Source organism: Trachemys scripta, chromosome 17 (assembly GCF_013100865.1).
Source record: "Trachemys scripta elegans isolate TJP31775 chromosome 17, CAS_Tse_1.0, whole genome shotgun sequence".
Classification (NCBI taxonomy): Eukaryota; Metazoa; Chordata; order Testudines; family Emydidae; genus Trachemys; species Trachemys scripta.
In genome coordinates, this window is record NC_048314.1 from 16184636 (window position 1) to 16205138 (window position 20503).

At 40.5% G+C, this 20503-nt stretch overlaps 1 protein-coding gene across 3 annotated transcripts in view; it reads right to left on the reverse strand.

Annotated features, from left to right (window-relative positions):
• MED27 (mediator complex subunit 27) overlaps positions 1-20503 on the reverse strand; it is a 170373-nt gene that overhangs the window by 23729 nt on the left and 126141 nt on the right. The window contains exon 5 of one of the 3 annotated variants that reach the window (XM_034793781.1): positions 7087-7194. The exons of 1 other annotated variant lie outside the window; for it this stretch is intronic. In XM_034793781.1, coding sequence (XP_034649672.1) covers positions 7087-7194 — 108 coding nt within the window. Of the gene's footprint in view, positions 1-7086; positions 7195-12715; positions 12933-20503 lie in introns of those variants that run through there. One more of the 3 variants, XM_034793784.1, reaches the window with a different exon arrangement.

Here is a 20503-nt window from a genome sequence, read left to right on the forward strand (position 1 = left end):
AGGGGTGCTGAGGCTCAGACTTTGGGCTTCAGTCCTGGGATGGCGGGGCAGCAAGCTCTGGCTGCGCAGTGGCAAGCCCCAGGCTCTGGCCACATGGCTTCAGGCTTCATCCCTGGCCCCCGTCTTCTGGCCACGGGGCTTCAGGCTCCAGCACCCTCACTGCCTCCTCCAGCCACCCACCCCCATCTCCCTTGGCCCCCACTGCCTCCCCCAACCCTCCATCCAGGGCTTAATTTGTCCCCAGGCTTGCCAGGGCTGATTAAGTCTGCTGTGAAAAGTTATTGAAAGATAACAAAGATACTTGTATGTTTGTTAATATCGCTTTTCACAACAGACTTACTTGCCAGCAATAAATAAATTACAACGATTTGGATGTGTATATTTATTTGGTTTTCCTAAAGCTAATCAAGTATTTTAGGAAAAAGTGAGAGAGAGAGTGGCCACCAGCAAGAGTTGCTGGCCACACTCTGAGGCCACATAAAAAATGTGTCCTGAGAAACCCTGATCTACCCAATCGTGAAATGAGATTGCAGTTTGTGTGCATCTATCTGAGCTGGTTTTAATGTAAGTAGCTCAGGTACTGATGCTATAGGAGAGTGCGCTTAAGTGTGTGCTAGCTGCCTGAGTAATTTAACCAGGGTTCCTGGCAGCCTTGTCCAGCCCTCGCTGAATTGCACACTGCCACAGCTTCACTAAGCTGGTAGCTGAGTCAGCTAGATTAAAGGTAGATCAGCTATATCCACATGAGCTGTAATCACACCCTGTGATTGCAGTGTAGACATACCCCAAGTGTGACAAAAGAGAAGGGGATTGAAATGGGGAAAGGAAGAGAAGTTGAGGGCAATACTAATAAGTTCACATGGTTACAGAGGTTAGCAATGTATCTAAGGCTTGGTCTACACTACCCGCCCCAATTCGAACTAAGGTACGCAACTTCAGCTACGTGAATAACGTAGCTGAAGTCGAAGTACCTTAGTTCGAACTTACCTTGGTCCACACGCGGCAGGCAGGCTCCCCCGTCGACTCCGCGGTACTCCTCTCGCCGAGCTGGAGTACCGCAGTCGACGGCAAGCACTTCCGGGTTCGACTTATCGCGTCCAGACTAGACGCGATAAGTCGAACCCAGAACTTCGATTTCCAGCCGTCGAACTAGCTGGTAAGTGTAGCCAAGGCCTAAGTTAATAGTTCCCAATCATTTAAGAGTATTGTTTGGATTTTTTGGCCCCAGACCTAGACATGATTAACTGGCCTACTTCTTGTAGATGTCACAGCAGAAGTGGGTCTTGTGGAGGTATTTAGAGGGAGGAGAAGGTAGAGTGACCTTATGGATCAGCTCAAGAAGTGTGTTTCATGCTTGAGAGTTGGCATGGAGTCAGTTGCAGGCGAACTGGACAACTAGGCAGTCAAAGCTAGCATTACTGACAGAGCAGTGGGTGACATGATGACATACAAGAACGAGAGAGAGAGAGAGAGAGAGAGAGAGACATAAAGGACGTTCAAGGTCAGGATGTGAAACTAACTTGATTTGGTGGTGGTAGAGGAGTGGGGAACGTGTGTGAGAAAGATGACCTTAGCAATTCCCTTTTGTATAACTGGAGAGAGGCAACACAGGAATAGGGAAAGGCAGTCTTACATTTTAGTAACAAATACGCATGCTTGTAAAGCTAACTCTACAATTTAAGACACACAGAAAATTAATTTAGAGTTTCACACAGAAAATTAATTTAGAGTTTGTTTTCTAGCTATTTTCATCTAACTGAATGTTGGTTGGTTGATTGCAAATCTTGTGTTATAATTGGAAAGAATATTAGTTACTCAGTTTTAATCTCCAGTGATGATCATTCTCCAAGCCAAATATATGATCCTCTGCAGTTTTATTCAAAATTTTTAAAAATTTCTATTTTAGATTCTGTACCTGTTGAATTCATCCAAATGCAGCATGTTCATTATTTGGCATGAATACTCAAAAGCAGCAAAAGTAATTAATGTCTTGTATATCTGATGTTATCCAAGTTTTAAAAAAACCCAAAACACATGCAGGCATCTTAAATGACTGTCTACTTTTCTCCATGAAAACAGAGGAATAAGGCAGGCGTACTAAAGAATGTATTGTTACAGATCTATTATTCTTCAACTTTTCACTTTCAATCAAGATACACATTTGTATCTAAAAAACTGCTGAAAGCACAATTTCGGTGCATCCTCTGCATCTGAATTAAACTGGGACTTTTTTTTTTTTCCCAGTGCCCCACTCTCCCCACCCGTCCCTAGTATAAGTAGCAAGAGACCATTTTCTGAAGGTCGTCTGAACAATTTCAAAGGCGATAACAAATCAAAATGTTCCCTGCATCTAATATCAAACACGGCTGGTGCCAACACTTATTAGAGAAATCGGATTCAACCCCTCCCTTTCACCCAAACACACACACACACATCCAGCTTTGAAGTGGAAAGAATGCAGGGATCAGAAATTACCCAAGAGACAGTTCTGGCTGTCTTTGAAGCTTTCCTTTGATACTACTATTTCTTTTCCTCTCTTACGCTAGGAGGCTAAAAGCTGCCTTTTTTATTGATATGGGGTAATTAATGAAGCCATAGCATTAACATAACCCAAGTTCCTTAACATGATAATTCAACTGAGACACTTATGTTTCTTTAAGTCAGTCTAACTAATGCAGAATTAGGAATTTGGCTGCGCAGTAATGTTAAATACCCACGCCAAATATGCCACGTCATGGTTCTTCCCCATCTCTGTATTTACAGAAAAGCAGCCTGTCAGCCTGCCAAACAAACCCGAAGAAGAGCTCTGTGTAGCTCAAAAGCTTGTCTCTCTTACCAACAGAAGTTGTTCCAATAAACGGTATTACCTCACCCACCCTGTCTCTCTAAACAAATCTTAATGCAATTTTATTTCTATTAGCAGAATTAGGATACTAATGGCTCAGTTCATGAAAGCCTGCCCTCAAGGATGAGCTGCATAAATTTATTTTTTCAGGAATCTGGATGGCATTACTAATAATTAAGGCTACGATTTTGTCACGGAGGTCGCAGAAGTCACGGAATCCGTGACTTCCAAAGACCTCCGTGACTTCAGCCCTGGCAGCTGGGAACTGCAGGGTCCCGTTGCCACCTTCCCGCAGCAGCAGGGAACTATGAGGTACCTGCACCGCCTGAGGCACCAGGCCCCCAAGCTCTGAGTCGCCACAGCGGGGTAGGGGGACCCCCCCACAGCTCTCTGCCAGGCACCACGGCGGGGTTTGGGGACCCTGGAGCTCTGAGCCCCCATGGGTGGTGGGGGCCCTTGAGCTCCCAGCCACCCAGCAGCTGTACAGCCCCTTCCCATTTTATCATGGCTATTTTTAGTAAAAGTCGGTGATGGGTCATGAGCTTTTGTGAATTTTTCTTTATTGCCCGTGACCTGTCTGTGACTTTTACTAAAAATAACCATGACAAAATCTTAGCCTTACTAATAATTACTTTCCATGACTGGATTCCAGTGCACTATGAGTATGTCAAAGTTTAAAATTAGGGGAGGCACCAGGCCACCACTACAGCTACAGACTAATTAAAATGCATCACTATGCAGTCGATGTAATGGGCCAGCAGTAAAGCAGAGGAGACTGCACAGCCATCAGAATACAGCATCTACTGTATGGAAAAACTGCCAGGTCTCACCTATTCTTTTTCCAAAAAATCCAACAAAAAGGTGTGCGGCATATTGTTTGCAATCTGACAAAAGCAAGTTCGGCAGGTCTTTTGAATGCTTCATAATTAGGGCCCTACTTGAATAGCGAGATTGTCAAAAAAAATTGCAGCTGAGTTGTGGACAAGCCATGGAAAATTGCAGAAAAGTAACAACAATCTTATTATTTGAGGTAATAAAGTCCATTATTACTTTTCCATGATTTTCTGCTGTTGGCAGCCCGGGACTGAGAGCGGGGACTCCCATTGTCAGCCCCACACTTGGCTAGACTCCCGCTGTCAAGGTTTAGGTGGAAGCTTAATATTGCAGAATCCACAATTTCCACAATATGGAAAGTTAAGTAGGGCCTTATTCATAATTCAAATACAACCAGGCTTTTTCAGAAAATGACTGGTTCTTATCTCTTTGCCAGTATGCAAAAATCTTAAAGACACCCACAAAACAAACATTGTCCAATTTCTCCCCATGTTAGGTTAAGACCATCTGCTAGATTTATTTTTTCCTCTTCATTTTGAATACAGTGTTATTTTTTTCTCATCTGAATAAAAATGATTGACTAATTGCATTTGCTGCAGTTGGATAGAGTAGAAGCTAGCTATTTGGCAGCTTCCTCACTCAGCTCTGCCAATGTACTTCCATAATGACCTGGAATAACCTGGCTATTCTAGTCCCATTTTTTTTTTTTTTTTTTTTTTGCAACTACCAATTGTTCCTAATTATGCCAACCCTGTGTGGCTCAACAGCGTCCAGGAGAATCCACCAAACTCACTGCATCTATAAATCCTAAACTCTGATCCTTAAAAGTATCAATATTTACCCCATTCTCATACCAAACTCCCCAGCATTTAATGTAACATTGTTCCTCTCAAAGATCAAAACCACATAAAACTTATTCATGCCCCGGCACACCTACATTTGCCTTCCTGTTTCTCTTCTGATCCCCCTTCCCCCCTAGCCTCAAATCATCTCCTGGTCCTATCTTCGCACTCAATCCTCCAGTTTTGGCCTCTTAGTTCTGTCTTGGAGCTCTCCAGTGAGGGGGCTCTTCTTACTTCTGCTGCCTCTTCTGTCCAAACTCTCCCCATCCTTTCCTCCAAGCCACTTCCTGTGCATATTTCACCTTAAACGGTTACTGGATCTAGCCCACTGGAATGTTGGGGAAATTAAGTGAATGATGTTTGTACAGCAATTTAAACATAAAGCACAATGTAACTACTACTATTGTTCTAACTTCTCTTTCCTATTTGGTTTATGATAAAGACAGAAACATAGGAATTGCCACAGTAGATGAAACCATTGGTCCATTTAGTCAAGAATTTTCTCTCTCAGAGTGATGAATACCAGATGCTTCCAAGAAGCATGCAAGACATCATGAAATGGACACCTATGAAATAACCCCTGCTCATAAGGAAAATCTCTTCCTAACTCCTTTTGCAATCTTAAGTACTGACTCTCTTCATCTCTCTCTCTCTATAAAAGATGATGTCTGAAATCTCTCCACAATTCTCTCAATTTCCTTCTATCCCTCTGTCTCTTCTTTTTTGGTTCAGGCTGGGAGTAGAAGAACTGGAGTTGCAGTAGGAAACTGCTCTAAAATGCTTTACCCACAGCGTCTGTCGCCAGGGAAAAGGAAATGGAATTTACTATAATCACGCCTTCCCAGCAGACACAGTAAGTAAAGAGCATTACTGCATGAGTTCAGCCCTACTCTTCCTCTCCAATTACCAACATATTTAATTAGGGAAAAACAGGTAGCCCACTGCTTGTCAATATGCATTCCAGTTGGGCAAACTAGCAAGCTACATATTTATTCACTCAACATTTTAAAGTCAAAATTGCTGCTGGTTTAACTGGACACAACTTGGTCAAATTCAAAGGAGTTATGCCTGCTTATACCTGCAAATAATTTGGGCCTTCGGGTTTGGGTCTAGTAAAGTCCTAGACTAGCCTAGCGGAATAGTGAGCTGACAAGTGAGTGACACAAGTTCATACAGTCTCACTTAGGGTGACCAGACAGCAAGTGTGAAAAATCGGGACGGAGGAGGGGGGTAATAGGAGACTATATAAGAAAAAGACCCAAAAATCGGGACTGTCCTATAAAATTGGGACATCTGGTCACCCTAGTCTCACTGCAGGAGTTGGCAAAGACTGGAAGTGAAGGTGAAATGGTACACTCCTCTCATCAAATTATCAATGCTTTTTAAGAGGAGTAGGATTATCATTTTACTTGCATGCAAGACCAGAGGTTTTATGGTTTTTAAAAATCTCCTTTTATTCCCTAATATCCAAAATATCTCCTGCTCGATGGTGTATCTGATGGATAAGTGAGGTTTTACCTAACCTGCATTACTACGCATGCAGATTTAAAACCAGTGCGCTGTCAAGCAATTTCTATTCTCCCCACTCCAAAAGGGAGAAAATAGAGTTGTACTTCCCTTTAACAGATGGCTCTTAACCTCTTCTCTGGAAGACAGGTTCAAACTCAGCCACTGAACTCAAGGGTCAATACATAACATGCTGCTGTGCGCTAAAACACAGGTCTTCTTTTGAACGAAAAAAATCTCTCATTATAACATGGCCTATGGGTGCCACATGCTCATCTAGCTATAAAGAACTTCGTATTTTAATGGGATTCATAATAAGGGGAGAAAGCTCCCGAGAGAACGTGAATGACAGAGGTGCTCAGTACTTGTTACTGGCAAGGGTGAGTTGTGGTGGGTGTTTCAGCAAGAGAGCCTATTCCATTCTGAAAAGAGAAAATAAAACTAAGCTGAAGGCTGTCAGGTCCCATTAACATCCTTTGAGGCTATACAGAGAGCCATATGGAGTGTGTGCAGTCAAAAGAAAGTAGAGGTTCAAGCAGGTTGAATTTTTCATAAAGCAAATCACTCAAGGAAATACAGGTTATACTTTCTTTAATAGCTGCTGTTCAAGAGGCACTATTACCAACCAGCAACTTATTGAGGGCTACCAATGATTTTCATAGCAGAGTTTATCAACTCGAGTATAAAACTAGCCCAAGATTTCCCAGTGGCTCTCAGAGAAAAGAAATGTGAACCCTGGGCTATTGATGTGCTGGTACACTGAAAAAATGTTTCCTCAGTAGACACTATTAATGAGGCAACTGTGGTCTAAGGTGATAAATTAGAAATTCAAGCAAGGGCACCAGGGCTTAGAGAAAAATCAGATGCTTGGGTATGAAAAATCTGAGTGAAGTGTGCTAAATTTAAAGCTGAAAGCTTTGCAAAACATCAGCCCAGCCTCTTGTGATGGTTTCTTGTTTGCAAACATACTTCTGATGAGACTTCTTTTTTGGAGTTTCTCAAAAAACAGCTATCAGGTAAGTATGAAGTATAGCCCTGCTAGAGATGTGAAAACCCTACCTTGCCATCTTCAGTGTAGACATTTTCATTATATCCTTTTACTATTGTCCGGTCAATGAAGAGACTCCGCATCACCACTATCACTTTTAGCACTTTTCCTAAGGTAACCTGTCAATAACAAGACAAGGACAAAAACAAAGCTGAAAGAGAGCAGGCTGATGTCTGCGTTCACAAGGTCGTGGAGTTAATTGCTTACATTTGTGGGAATTTCAGTTTGCAACATTTTACAGGAAGATGAAAATAAAGATCAAAAATACTGTGTGCGTTTGTGAGGAAGAGAGGCAGATTATAAAATACAGAAGTAGTAAATAGTGTAGACCATTTGTGTCTGAAAATGTTTGAGATCATGAAATTCACCTGTACAGATATGACACTGCCAAACAACTCTCTCCTCCTTAAATTAACAAAACCCGATATGTCAAAAATACTGAGCAAATGTGATTGTTTTCAATATATTTTATGCTCCCCAACAGAACTGCATGCATAACAAATAATTTTTAAAAGAATCAGCAGATTTTTCTAATGCTACCCCTGAAGTGCATGGTGAGGGTTTAAAGCAAAACATAACAAAAATGTAAAAGGGGAAGCGGGGCGGATTTTTTTTTTACTGTTAGCAGCAAGACTCTGTATTGCACATTACATGCAACGTGACTTCTATGCAATTGTGGCATCGTAAAACATGTACTGGAAAAACTTTCATGCTTTGACATTTTGGGGTTCACCCAGACCAGTAATGGGTTTGATCACTGTCTGCCTTGAAACCTTGGGTGTCTTGTGGCCACTCTCACATTCCTGGAATGTCTCACATTCTGGTACGTGCGGAATGGCGTAGTCTTGCCCACGGTCTCCTTTTCTGCTTTTACTGGTTGGCCTGGCCAGGACTCATTACATAGATCAAATTGCTTTGTTTCTTTGTCTCCTAAGGTGAAGGATAAAGATGGAGTATGTCTCTGTTCCTTATATCCCCAAAGGGGTTGTTTTTGTCTTACAAGCCAGGAAGGCCTCCGGGAGATTCAGGCTCCTGTCTCTCCCTGGGGCACAGGACCCACGTTGTCGAGTTCAGGACCAGGATAACCCCCTGGTTTAGCTTGATGGCTTTGTTTATTGATAATATGTAAATTGAGGTAAACCCACTTCTCTTTGTTTAGGACAGACCTGTTTATCACCTTTACCTAGGCTAGGTTGTCTTGTCTTAAAACATGTTCTAGTAACATCATACAGAGGGAATTCATAACTTCGCATACAACATTAACACATGCATTTTACAGTGATATTCATAACCAGAGTGGTGGTAGCTTTTATAGAATACCTTATATACTTACCTTTTGGATAAATACCATGGCAAGAGACTGGGTGAAGTGAGTTAGTTGGGTCGGTCTCAGGAGAGACAGAGTACCTATGCTACTGGGCATTAGGGCTCTTAGAGTCACACATATCAAGAACACAAACATGACAAGTGCAGAAAAAAGGGTACTTATTTAGAAATTGGGTCGCCCTTTTTATCATTCTCAGAGGAGGAGGACTCCCCAACCAGCAAGCCAGAATATTTAGTCAGATTTTTTTAATATTAACTTGATCCTGCATAAGTAACGTACCATGTAGTATGTTAACATTTCATCGTAACTTCGACTTAATAAAAAAATTAAGTAAAAGAAGATTAGCTTGATGCACCTTTGGGGAAAAAAATAAATGGGGTAGGGGAATGAAGCGGTTGCAGGGGGTGATTACAGTTACAAGAGTAAAAAAAAGTTACAATTTCAATAGTTGTAAAGGGATATTTACCCCTCTATTTCTAATTTATTCTGTAAAGAGTAAATATATAAAAAGTAAAACTAGTGTCAAAGGAAGTCTGTAGGGGCCAGTGGAGTATAAGAACAGAACTAAGCCTTAATTACTGAAAAAATACAATAATTAAGAAAGCATTTTAATGTAATATCTATTTACTTTTCAAAGATTAGTTTGAGTTTTAAGGTTGTTAAAAGGATGCGTGTCCAACAAGGATTTCTGTCTTTGTGATTAGTTATACAGACAGCATTACATAGTTTTTTCTCAATGGAAAATCATAAAAGTGAGACAATATCTGTTAGATTATTTAAATCCATCTCCCAGCCAGTAGAGGACTATTTTCTACTTATGTTCTCCAGGACTTTGTCCAGTCTAGATTAAAATGCACCAGAGTGATGGTGTTTCCACTGCTAACCTTGACAGACTATTCCACATTCTAATAAATCTCATTCTCCATAGCTTTTCTGATTTTTTTTTGCCTTTATTCTTCTTTTCTTAATTTCAACTCATGGCTCCTAGTTATCATTGTACCACTTTTAGTAATTCTCAATGCTTGGGGTGAGATTCTCATCCTCACACTGGCCCCTGTAAACAGGGTAAAGTGGCTCTAGGAGGCCTGTATACAGCTGTGACAGGATAAGAGATGATTTTTTATTGCTCACCAGGACACCGAGCTGGATGAACAGGGAGAGGGCATATTCCAAGCTTGCTGCCATCTCCTGCCAAATTTTGTCTTCATCAATCATCCAGGTACAGGCAGAAGTGAATGCTTTCTTCTCAGATGGGCACCATGACTGCTAGGCATTTTATGAAGATCCTTGATGCTGTGGAGAGTCCACAGGGCAGTACTTTGGACTGATGGTGTTTGGGCCCCAGTGCAAATCTCAGGGGTGTCCTGTGGGCTAGATGGATGACTGCGTAGAATTACGTGTCCAGTCATGAACCAGTCTTGAACCTGAAGAGATGGATTGATGGAGGCAAGTGTTACCATCCTGAATCTGAGCTGGCGTATGTATTTGTTCAGTTTCCTCAGACCTAGGACAGGACATTGCTCTCAGGTCAAAGAGAGTTGGATGAGGCTGACTTTAAAGCCTGTACATGATGTGCCTTAAATTTCTTGGAATGGAGACTGAGATGGGGAGAAAAACTTGTGTTTGTAAAGAACTGGGCAAGTTAATGCTCCATCCTGGGGCACAGAAGACAAAGTCCTGAAATCTACCCTGGGTCTTTTACCCAGTGTAACACAACTTTACTGCAAGGCCACCTGCCCTCTTTTATAAATGACTTTATATATACACATGAATCTAACAAATAAAGGAAAGAACCTGTTACACTGCTCTACAGCCAAAATGCTTCTGAAATAAATGTAGTCAAACTTTACTAATTCTGGGTCACTGAGAACGAAAATGATGCTTAAAATTTTTGATTGGCTCTAGTTTTCAAGATATGCTACTGGGTCAGTATATACGACCCTTGACTTGAGAATGGCGGAGGGTAAGTGAGTTATAAAGGGACGGGATCTCAATTTAAACCAGAAATGACTAAAATACATCTTTGACTGGATCTATGAATAAATCTATGACTGGGTTTGGACAGTACTTGCTTTTTAGGCAAAACAATGAATGATGCAATCTGAAGCTGGTATTGCGTCATACAGGATATGAATTGCATCGTGTTAGTCCTAGAAGTCATGGATGATGCAATCATAACGAAGCTTATATCACTCTGCTGAACAAATTGCCCTATATCAGCTCTAGAAATCACACAGTGTCATGCTCTCTTATTTGTCAGTGTTTGATTTTGCAAAGGGACACATTTCTGTTTAGCCAAAGTGAGCAGAGATGCCTCGTACTTGTGTGAGCAGTGCAGATAATTTCTGCTATGTTTGTGGTGAAGTGACTTTTGCATCACAAAAGCGCAGTATAACCACTATGGTTAAGAAAGCCTATCACCTTTATTTTGGCTGCAAAATTGGAGATCAGGACAAGAGGTGGGCCCCACACATATGCTGCAACACTTGTGCAACCAATCTTCACCAGTCGTTGAACAGGAAAAGGAAATCTATGCCTTTTGCAGTGCCAATGATTTGGAGAGAGCCAACAGATCATACCAGCAATTGTTACTTCTCTATGGTGCCTCCAGTTGGGAAAGGTGTGTCAAAGAAGAAAAAGTGGACTGTGTATTATCCAAACATTCCATCAGCTATACGCCCAGTACCCCACGGAGAAGGACTGCCGGTTCCTGATGCACCAGAATCATTCTCACTTGAGTCAGATGAGGAAGAGGAAGAGGAAGAGGATGAAACTTCTGGTCCTGAACCATCAATGTCACAGGACCCACATTTTCTCCCATCCTCCTCCTCTGAACCACACCTCATAACACAAGGTGAACTGAATGACCTTGTCAGGGATTTGGAACTACCCAAGAGTAAGGCAGAGCTGTTCGGCTCCAGACTACAGCAGTGGAATCTCCTGGCAAGTGATGTTAGGGTTTCCATGTTCCGTGACCGTCAAAAGGATCTTGTCCCATTCTTCTTCATGGAAGGTGATCTTGTAGCCTGCAACAACATCGATGGTGTGATGGCAGCCCTCAACATCGTTCACGATCCAGATGAGTGGAGACTGTTCATTAATTCATCGAAGACGAGTCTTAAAGCTGTTTTACTGCATAATGGCAATGTTTTGCCATCAATTCCAGTTGGTCATGCAGTCCATATGAAGGAACCCTATGACAACATGAAACAACTTTTGAGGTGCATAAACTATGACCAATATCAGTGGCAGCTTTGTGGCGATTTGAAGGTTGTTGCTCTCTTGCTTGGTCTGCAGACTGGATACACAAAGTACTGCTGTTTTCTCTGCGAATGGAATAGTAGTGCAAGAGATTCCCACTCCATCAAGAAAGATTGGCCACTCCGACAGTCATTGGAGCCTGGGAGGAAAAGTATTCAGCATCCACCACTTGTTGAATCAAGTTACCACCCTTACACATCAAGCTGGGTCTGATGAAGAACTTTGTCAAGGCCATTGACAAAACACAAGCAGTTTTCAAGTATCTCCGTGGAAAATTTCCAAGGTTAAGTGAAGCTAAGATAAAGGAAGGTGTCTTTGTTGGTCCTCAGATTGGTGAACTTCTTCAAGATGATCATTTGACCATGCACTGCGTGGCAAGGAAAAGACGGCATGGAAAGCCTTCCAGTTAGTGGCAATACATTTCCTCTGAAACAACAAGGCAGACAACTACAGGTTGTTGGTGGAAAACCTCCTCAAGGCATACAAAAGCCTTGGTTGCAACATGTCACTAAAGATACATTTTTGCACTCTCATCTAGATTTTTTTCCACCGAACTGCAGAGCAGTGAGCGACGAGCACGGCGAGCGATTTCACCAGGACATTGCAACAATGGAGAAACGCTATCAGGGCAAATGGAGCCCATCAATGCTTGCAGACTATTGCTGGACAGTGACAAGAGATGCTCCATTTAATGAATACAAGAGACAAGCCAAGAAGCGCCGAGTAGACACTGAATAGGACTAAACTATGTACATAATAGTTTTTTGCCTTTTATTTCATAATACATTTTATTTATATAACCCTTTTGCTGATTTTTAAAGTGTTACATAAACAGGACAGGTGAAATATTATCATGTAAAGCAACCATAAACACATGAAAAGACCTAGGTTTACAATTTATGACTAAAACTCTACTATCTACACAATATACATAGACATAAAATGTAAAAACTTAAATACCTTAGAAACAGCAGCTAATCAGTTGTTTTAATTGTCATATTTGAATTCAGCACATCAAAATACATACTAAATAGCACATTTTATCTCTGAAGCAGACGACTTCTCAAAAATTGTAGACCAGTGTTACTGAAATATGTGCTGTAAGTTCTGAATTTTAGCACTTAGGTACATTGCAACTTTCATTCTTTCTAAAGTTACGTTTTAAAAATGATCATTCTGGGGTCTTCACAGCTGCCAGGTGTTGGAATATTACGTTTCCTATTTCATACCAATGTTTTCTTGACAGTGGAGTTCCAGTAGTTTTTATGGCTGAAAAAGAGGGAGTGGGGATTTCAGCAATTAATTTATTCTAGGAACAGAGTAATCCACAAATTGAAGGGGTTGTGGCTCCTGTCAAGCAGATTAGGGAATGGAACAGAACTAGAAGCAGAAATTTTGGAAAGGTCACTGTGGTAAAGAATGATTAATCGTAATTTCTGTAATGTCACTGAAAGAATGAGGCCAGTAATACTGCACTCAGCAATGGCTGTACAACAGCCTGTCACCTAAGTGGAGAATGCTGTGAGATTTGGAAGCCACAAGAGCTCCCCATAGCTCCTTTCAGTGTGGAACAGAGTCCACATTATTTACAACTATAAATACTTTTATTTTGTCTGTAATGATCAAGTGTCATAAGAAGAAGTCATAAATTGCTTTACAGGTCTCTCGTCTTGATCTCAACAGCATTTTACAGTTCTCCTACAGAGAATCCTCAGAGGAATATGTTTTGTTCTTGCACATGTGGGGCTAACTTGGCCCAGACAATAGGAATTCATGCTTAGAAAAGATCTAGCTCTGGAGTATAATTTACATTTTCAGGCATACAGCTGTGGCCCCGCAGATCATCTGATAGTAGGGAATAAAACACTAATAGCCCTTACAAAGGGAGTAATTTGATAGTTCTACTCTGAGTTCCAGCAGTGCAGGTCTCTTCTTTTGGAGGTCAAGCCCCACCTGGCCAGTCCTTTTTAAATGAACACTCAATGTACCCCCTTGACCTGCACAGATGATAATCAGAGGGAGCTATTATCAGTGTAGAGATCTGCTACTTTTCAATTTAATTAAAGTGGGCAACATTTTTTCCCTTCTAAAGCAAACTTTTCCCATTAAACTTCAACTTCTTCTGTCGATACCCTGTTAGACAGCACTTGGCTTTTTAATATTTCGCCTGTAGGATATGTGCCAACTTGCCCTTGATGTAGAAAATTTTAATTCAAATCAATACATGTACAAGGTCACTTTAAAATTCAATTAATATGAATGGAAAAATATGCCCCACAGTTCTGTGAGCTGAAAATGGAACAGCTGCAAGTTAAACACTCATGTAGCTCCTGTTTTGGTTCTGTGTCTACTAACAATGCTATTCTAACTTGGTTTTAACCACTATGTGCTCAGTCTGACAGCTGAGATATTCATAATGCTGTTTCCTAAAATGGGAAGCTCCAGGGTAAGGAGAGACAATATACTGAAACATACAACTTTACTGACAAAATAGGGGTGAAATAAAAATCCCTTTGTAAAATCCTAGATATAAAAATATTTTGTCTACCACTAATAGAACTCTGAGGGCAGATGACTAACATTTTAAGCCAAAAATGAGGGGCACTTAGGAGAGGTAATCTGAACATTTGATTTTGTTATTCTTAGACTCCTACCAAATGCTCACTTTAATTAATTTACTGACAGAAAAGGAAGCAAAACCAGTTTTTTTCTCTCCAAACTGGTAGTAGCAAGGTCAAAATTTAGCTTGAAAAGGTCAAAATTCTGTTTGGAGAAAATATCTTTAAATCTCCTCTTTGTAACTTTAGTACTGAACTGAAAATTATGACAAACTAATTCGCTCTTATAGGCACTAATTAAATACTATTATAAACATCCTCTGTTAGATTTATTTTATATTTTGATTTTAGGAGAGAGGTTGCTGAAGGCACCAAGTTCCAGTACTATGCAGGAAAATTCCCTAAACTCCAGATTGCCTCTCAGCATCCCAGGGAATCCTCTGCTGATTTGAAATGCAGATGCTCTGCAATGCAGAGCTAAACAGAAGAAATATTATTTTCAGTTCACTTGCATACCTTACTGCTAATGTCACAAGGAATGAGAGCGAGCGAGCGAGAGGTGTGTGTGTGTGTGTGTTTGTATATATACGGATGTGTTTTCATTCACCTTAGGAGACAGTAATGCATCAACAAATTAAAAGCATAATGAAGCTGTGCACGTTCAGCAGCAAAAGGCCAGCCCACCTGCTCCTTGCAAAATAGGCAGACCTACTCTTTTTTCTCTTGTATCTTGATAATCAGCAGAACAGCCACGAATCATACGGTACGTGTATTGAGAATACAAGCATTAAAAAAGCAACAGACTTTCTATTAGTTATTTTTTCCCTCCATTTCTCTCTCTCATCTGAGGCTGGTATGAATGCTGCAATTCCCTTCACACAATCATTATTCTTTAATGATGCCTATTTGTAAATAGCACGATAGGATGCAATTAAGCCATTAGAGGCTAAATAAACCAACATGCTAATTAGGTTCCTTACAAGAATTTTTTTTTTAAATGTAGAGGCTGGAATTTACCTTTCATTAATCTAACTTAATTGCAATAGTGCACGTTAAAAAGTCAACACAAATTAAGGTCCTTAAATGATTTTCCCATATTAAGGATCAGTTGGTGATCTTTTCCCTCAGTAACAAGGCATATTCTGTTAATAAGGAAACCAAACTGGCAAACAATATTGCTAAAAGGTTAGAAAACAGGTTTTGCCTGTGGGCCAGTCACATTTATGGTATAATTATCCCAGTCCGATGAAGATTAATTTGCTACTGAAGACAAATAGTTTCTTAAGTTTTGCTTTCCTCATTCTAAATTTTAATACCCCAGTAATATTACTGGGATGGGATGGGAAGATGTCTGACTTCCGTCAACAAATAAGAAGCTCTACTAGAGCGTCAAGATGGATCCTTGACACTCTGGAATTGGATGCATATTCACCTATACAGAGGAATAGAAGCTGAATAAACTCATCTCCAGCTTCTCTCCACCTCTCCCTGCTCCTTCTCCTTTCCTTCACTTCCTCACCTTACTAACTCTCACCCACCAAAAGCAGGTAGAGAGCAACAACACTCATCCTCCAGGGCTCTGCTGCTCATAGATTATGTTGGTTCCATAGAAGTTCTTCCCTATCTACGACCCATAATGTGACCTGCCCTCCCCACTGCTTGTCCCTGACCTGAGGAGACAGTCATGTACCAGCAGCAGAGGGAGACAGGTCAGACTGTGATGGTCAAAGAAGGTGGGGTTTGATGCAGGGACAAGTGGCTGAGATTGGTTCTTCTAGTTCTGACTCTGGCAAAAGAAGCTGTAACTCAGTGGCCCAGATAAATACTGGAAACTGGCCAGTCTCCAAAATTTTAAACACCTCAGAATTTATCAGTGCCCTATTAAAGGTTTTCTGACATTTGGTTGCCTGTTCCCATCATACTTATGCACCATATAAAGTTCAATGTAAATACAGAGAGGAGATATTTACAATGGTCACTTTTAAAATGTGCTAATTTTGCTTTAGAAAAATAGAGGAGGAAATATGACAAATGCTGAGGAAATGTTAGTTATCAAGAACAACTAGCAGCGTTTTAAGGATGAAGACTTATACTGATTAGCATTGGGGGAAATAGGGATTTTTTTTTAAAGTCAAACATTAAATTGTTCCAGCAAACTACAGCATAGGCAATTGATTCTAAATTACTGGATAATGAAATATATAAAAAATTGTTTAACTGCTCTCAGGATAATATCTTATAGAACAAGATTCAATTTGATGTCTTTTTTAATTGTCAAATTATAAACCTCAAAAACTGAATTTCCAATATAAAATGGTGGCAATTTTAACTAAAGCACTGTAGCTACAATATATAGAAAAACAAAAACTGAGCCAAAAAAGTCTTCCATCTTAGTGAACAGATGTCTAGCCCATTTGCAATTAATACGACCCAATTCCATACAATCAGACTGCTTAAAATGCCTGGAACAAGATTTAAAAGTTAAAATGCAAATTATCTGATTTTAATGAGAATGAATGGAAACTATGTCAAAAATCTCTCTCCTTTTAGGGCATGAAAAGTAGATGAGGGAAGCAGTAGGTAAAAATCTAGCTAGCAGTATAAATGTATACAATGAATTTATCATCAAAAAGATTGCTTGATAACAAAATATGAGAAGAAAATGCTATTTCTGAAATGAGCTTTGTTTTGGCAGAAAGAATGTTCCAAAATTAGAATTCAGTTATTTAAATCATTATGTGTTAGAAACAGCTCAAAACAATAAAACTCTTCCAGTGTTTTTTAAAACATTTCCCCAGTGTTTATATCTGCTATAGTGTTCCTTTTATAATGTTAGAAGGTAGTCAGTCCTTTGACGTCTGGTGACAGAGAGGCAGAATGGTCTAGTGGTTGAAAACAGAAGAACTTGGTTCTATTCCTGAATTGCTGTGTGACTTTGGATAAATCACAACTTTCCTGTGCCTCATCTGTAAAATGGAGCTAATGCTTACCTTAATTTGTAAAGCCCGTTTTGATGCTTGAATAAATATGCTACTATATATATTGGTATTATCATTAAAATATCACACAACAAGATTTTGAATTTTGATAATGGTCACAAGATGGCTGAAAACAACCACACTGTGAAAAGTCTTTATAGACACAGGGCAATTGAAATAGTTGAATTTTTAGAGACACACTACCTTAAAACCAAAGATGACATTTACAGTGGCAATTCTACTGTTTCCAATATTGGTATTCTCTTTTCCTAGCCTTATAATCATAGTAAAGCTTACGAAAATGGTTAGTTTGGAAAGAATGGAAGCAGACTAATGATATTCTAAAATAACGAAAGAATGGAAAGGACAAATGATATTCTGTGGGTCTGCCAAAATCAGGAGAGTTCCACTGCAAAGAAACAAAATCCTGTCTTCTTAACCTGTATTACACCTATTGCAAATAAAGCTGTACTAGTTTTGATCACCCCAGTAATATGAAAGCCAACAGGGAAGAAAGCTCTAATTATTTTGAAATACATTGTGCATTTCACAATTTGTTAAAATTTTAGGGTATGATCCATTTACTTTTATTGGCGCTACATTGATTTACACCAGCTGAGGATCTGACTCTGAATGTACAGCTGCATTTTGGAGAAAAATGCTGACTGCAAATCTTATTAAAAGTGACTTTGCATGTAATCTTGGCATTATGGAAGCCCAGGTGAGAGAGTACATAAAAATGTCTACCTGCTTCACACTAACTGGTTCACTACAATCATAAAAAGGGATTTAAGTAAAGCATGAGTATTTTTTATTCAAAATTGAAGCTTTTCTTCTGATTATTAAAAGGCAGACTGCAAAATGCTTAACAGTGACTTCGGGCTCTCACTTTGCAAGGGTCACAAATGACTTCCCATTTCAGCATGGCTGCTGCCACCACAAGGAAGTATGCCTGATATGATCTCTGAGCATGCTTTAATTCACACTGAGAGCTGGTATGGTCCCTTCACAGACCAGGATACAGGGACCGCTAGGTGGCTTGCAGCTCAAGCACAGGACCATATTTGAGAATCAATCCCAGTATGTTTATTAAGATAGGGTCCATGTTCTGAAATTTTTCCAAACTCCTGATTTAGGGAGATGAGTTCTTTCCCCAGGGCTGTGATCACCACAAAATAACAAAGAAGACAGTTGATCTCACAAGAAACACACCCTGTTTCACAAATAATGTTGTGTGTCCAGGAATTTAACAGGTTAAATAATCAAAGAAACAACCAAAAGTCATAATTCATGTATTCTTAACATATTAGGGAAAGTTTATCTGTTTACCATCCCAATTCAAATATTGTAAGCTACTGGAAGTTGAGCAACAAAGTCAAAGAAAAACCTTAAAAGAGTCCTCTGTTCACTCCACTGCCACAGCAAATTAATTTTGCATAGCACTTTTATTGAAGCTGATCTAAAGTGAATGTTTGTCTTCTTTCATGCATAGATACAAGTAAAAAATTAATTGAAAAATCAATAGTGTAGATTGGGATTAAACTGCACACTGAAATACCATGATAAACAGCTTTTAAAAATCAGTTGAGGATTTCACACAGCTCTGAAAGATGTCAATGATTTATGTGTTTGGTCTATGCAGCATAAATCCAAGCTAATGAGGTACAATTGTTGTGTATAAATCTGAGTTGTCTGGGAGAAGCAACAGCCACATAGTTCAGAAAGATTCCTACATGCAATCCTAACATTTATGCTTCTCGAAATAGTTTAGTATCTTCTTGCTTACTAGTGGTGGCTTGTGTTGAAAGATGTATGCTGCCAACTGAGGGCCAAGCTTCACATGAAGGTTACTACCAGTTGAAAGCAAGCCTGCAGGTCTACTTTTGTTTACCAAATGGTGTCTTTCAAATGAGAACTACTACTTTTGGGACACTGAAGGAACTGTGATTACAATAGTTACAACTGCTATGGTTAAAGTTGCAAAACAATTTCTAAATTCTCAAAACTTTCTGGAACAATAATCTTTTGGGCTAACATTTTCAGTGTTGGGTCTCTTCCTGGAGGTGATTTGTTTGGGAAAGTTTGAACAAATTCCTTCATACTTTTGAAGTTACAAAAGGGCTAGCAAGCATATTTTTACCACTTCCCCCATAAAGATAACTACGAACAGCTAAACTTCAAACTAGATACTCAAATAGGTCATGATAATAGAACATGCATTGCTCAGTCTGAAAATGAAAATGTTTTAAAACAAAGGGCAAGATCATCCTCTGAGTGAGAATTTTGCGGGGGGGGAGAGGGGAGGCTGGAAATTATGAAGTTCTCCTTGTGGAATTGTCTTGCCTTTGATTTTTTGGGATAGGGCGTCAAAGTTACATCCCCGCTACACATAGAACAAACGGGAGGTTGGTTCCCCAAACCAATGGGCTTCTCTTGGCCTCTGTATGTGCCCTCTCCAGCTCCCTAGCAGGGCCGCCCAGAGGGTTCAGGGGGCCTGGGGACTTCGGCAGCGGGGGTCCTTCCGCTCCAGGTCTTCGGGGCACTTCGGTGGCGGGTCCCGGAGTGAGCGAAGGACCCGCTGCAGAATTGCCGCCGAAGACCCAGAGTGGAAGAAGTCCTTGCCACCGAATTGCCGCCGAAGACCCAGAGCGGAAGAAGCTCCAGGTCTTCGGCAGCGGGTCCGGGACCTGCCGTCGAAGACCCACCGAAAACTCTCATGGGGGCCCCTGCGGGGCCTGGGGCAAATTGCCCCACTTGCTCCCCCCGGTGGCCCTGCTCCCTAGAAGCAGGATTCCAAATACATATCCCGAAGCCCCACAATGAGAGTTACACAGCGTGAAGGGTTAACTTAACATTGCGGGAGGCAGGCTGCCTCCTTCTCACCATGTTTTTGAGCCAGTAGACCCCTTCATAACTTCCCCTGCACTGACTCGCCATTTTGGTCTCTTCCACTCACAAAGGGAGAGGGCACAATCCAGCCCAATGTTTGAAAATATGGGCCCTCAAGGTCACAACAATTTGGGCCTTCTTAATATACTTGTTTCTCATGCCGATACCTTTATTAGTAAGTACCGTATATACTTTTCTTGGTCAACTGAATTATTTTAGAGCATGCTGGATGCCTTGCAGTACAAAAGCAAGACATAGCCCCCTGCCTCAGAGAGTTTACACTATAATTTCAGACATAATGCAAAATTGAGAGGGGATAAAACAGTAGTGAAGGGATCAACAACGGTTGCATCAATGAGATTATACAGTTACTCAATAAAGACTACTTGGCAAACAGATTGGTGGTGCAATTTTT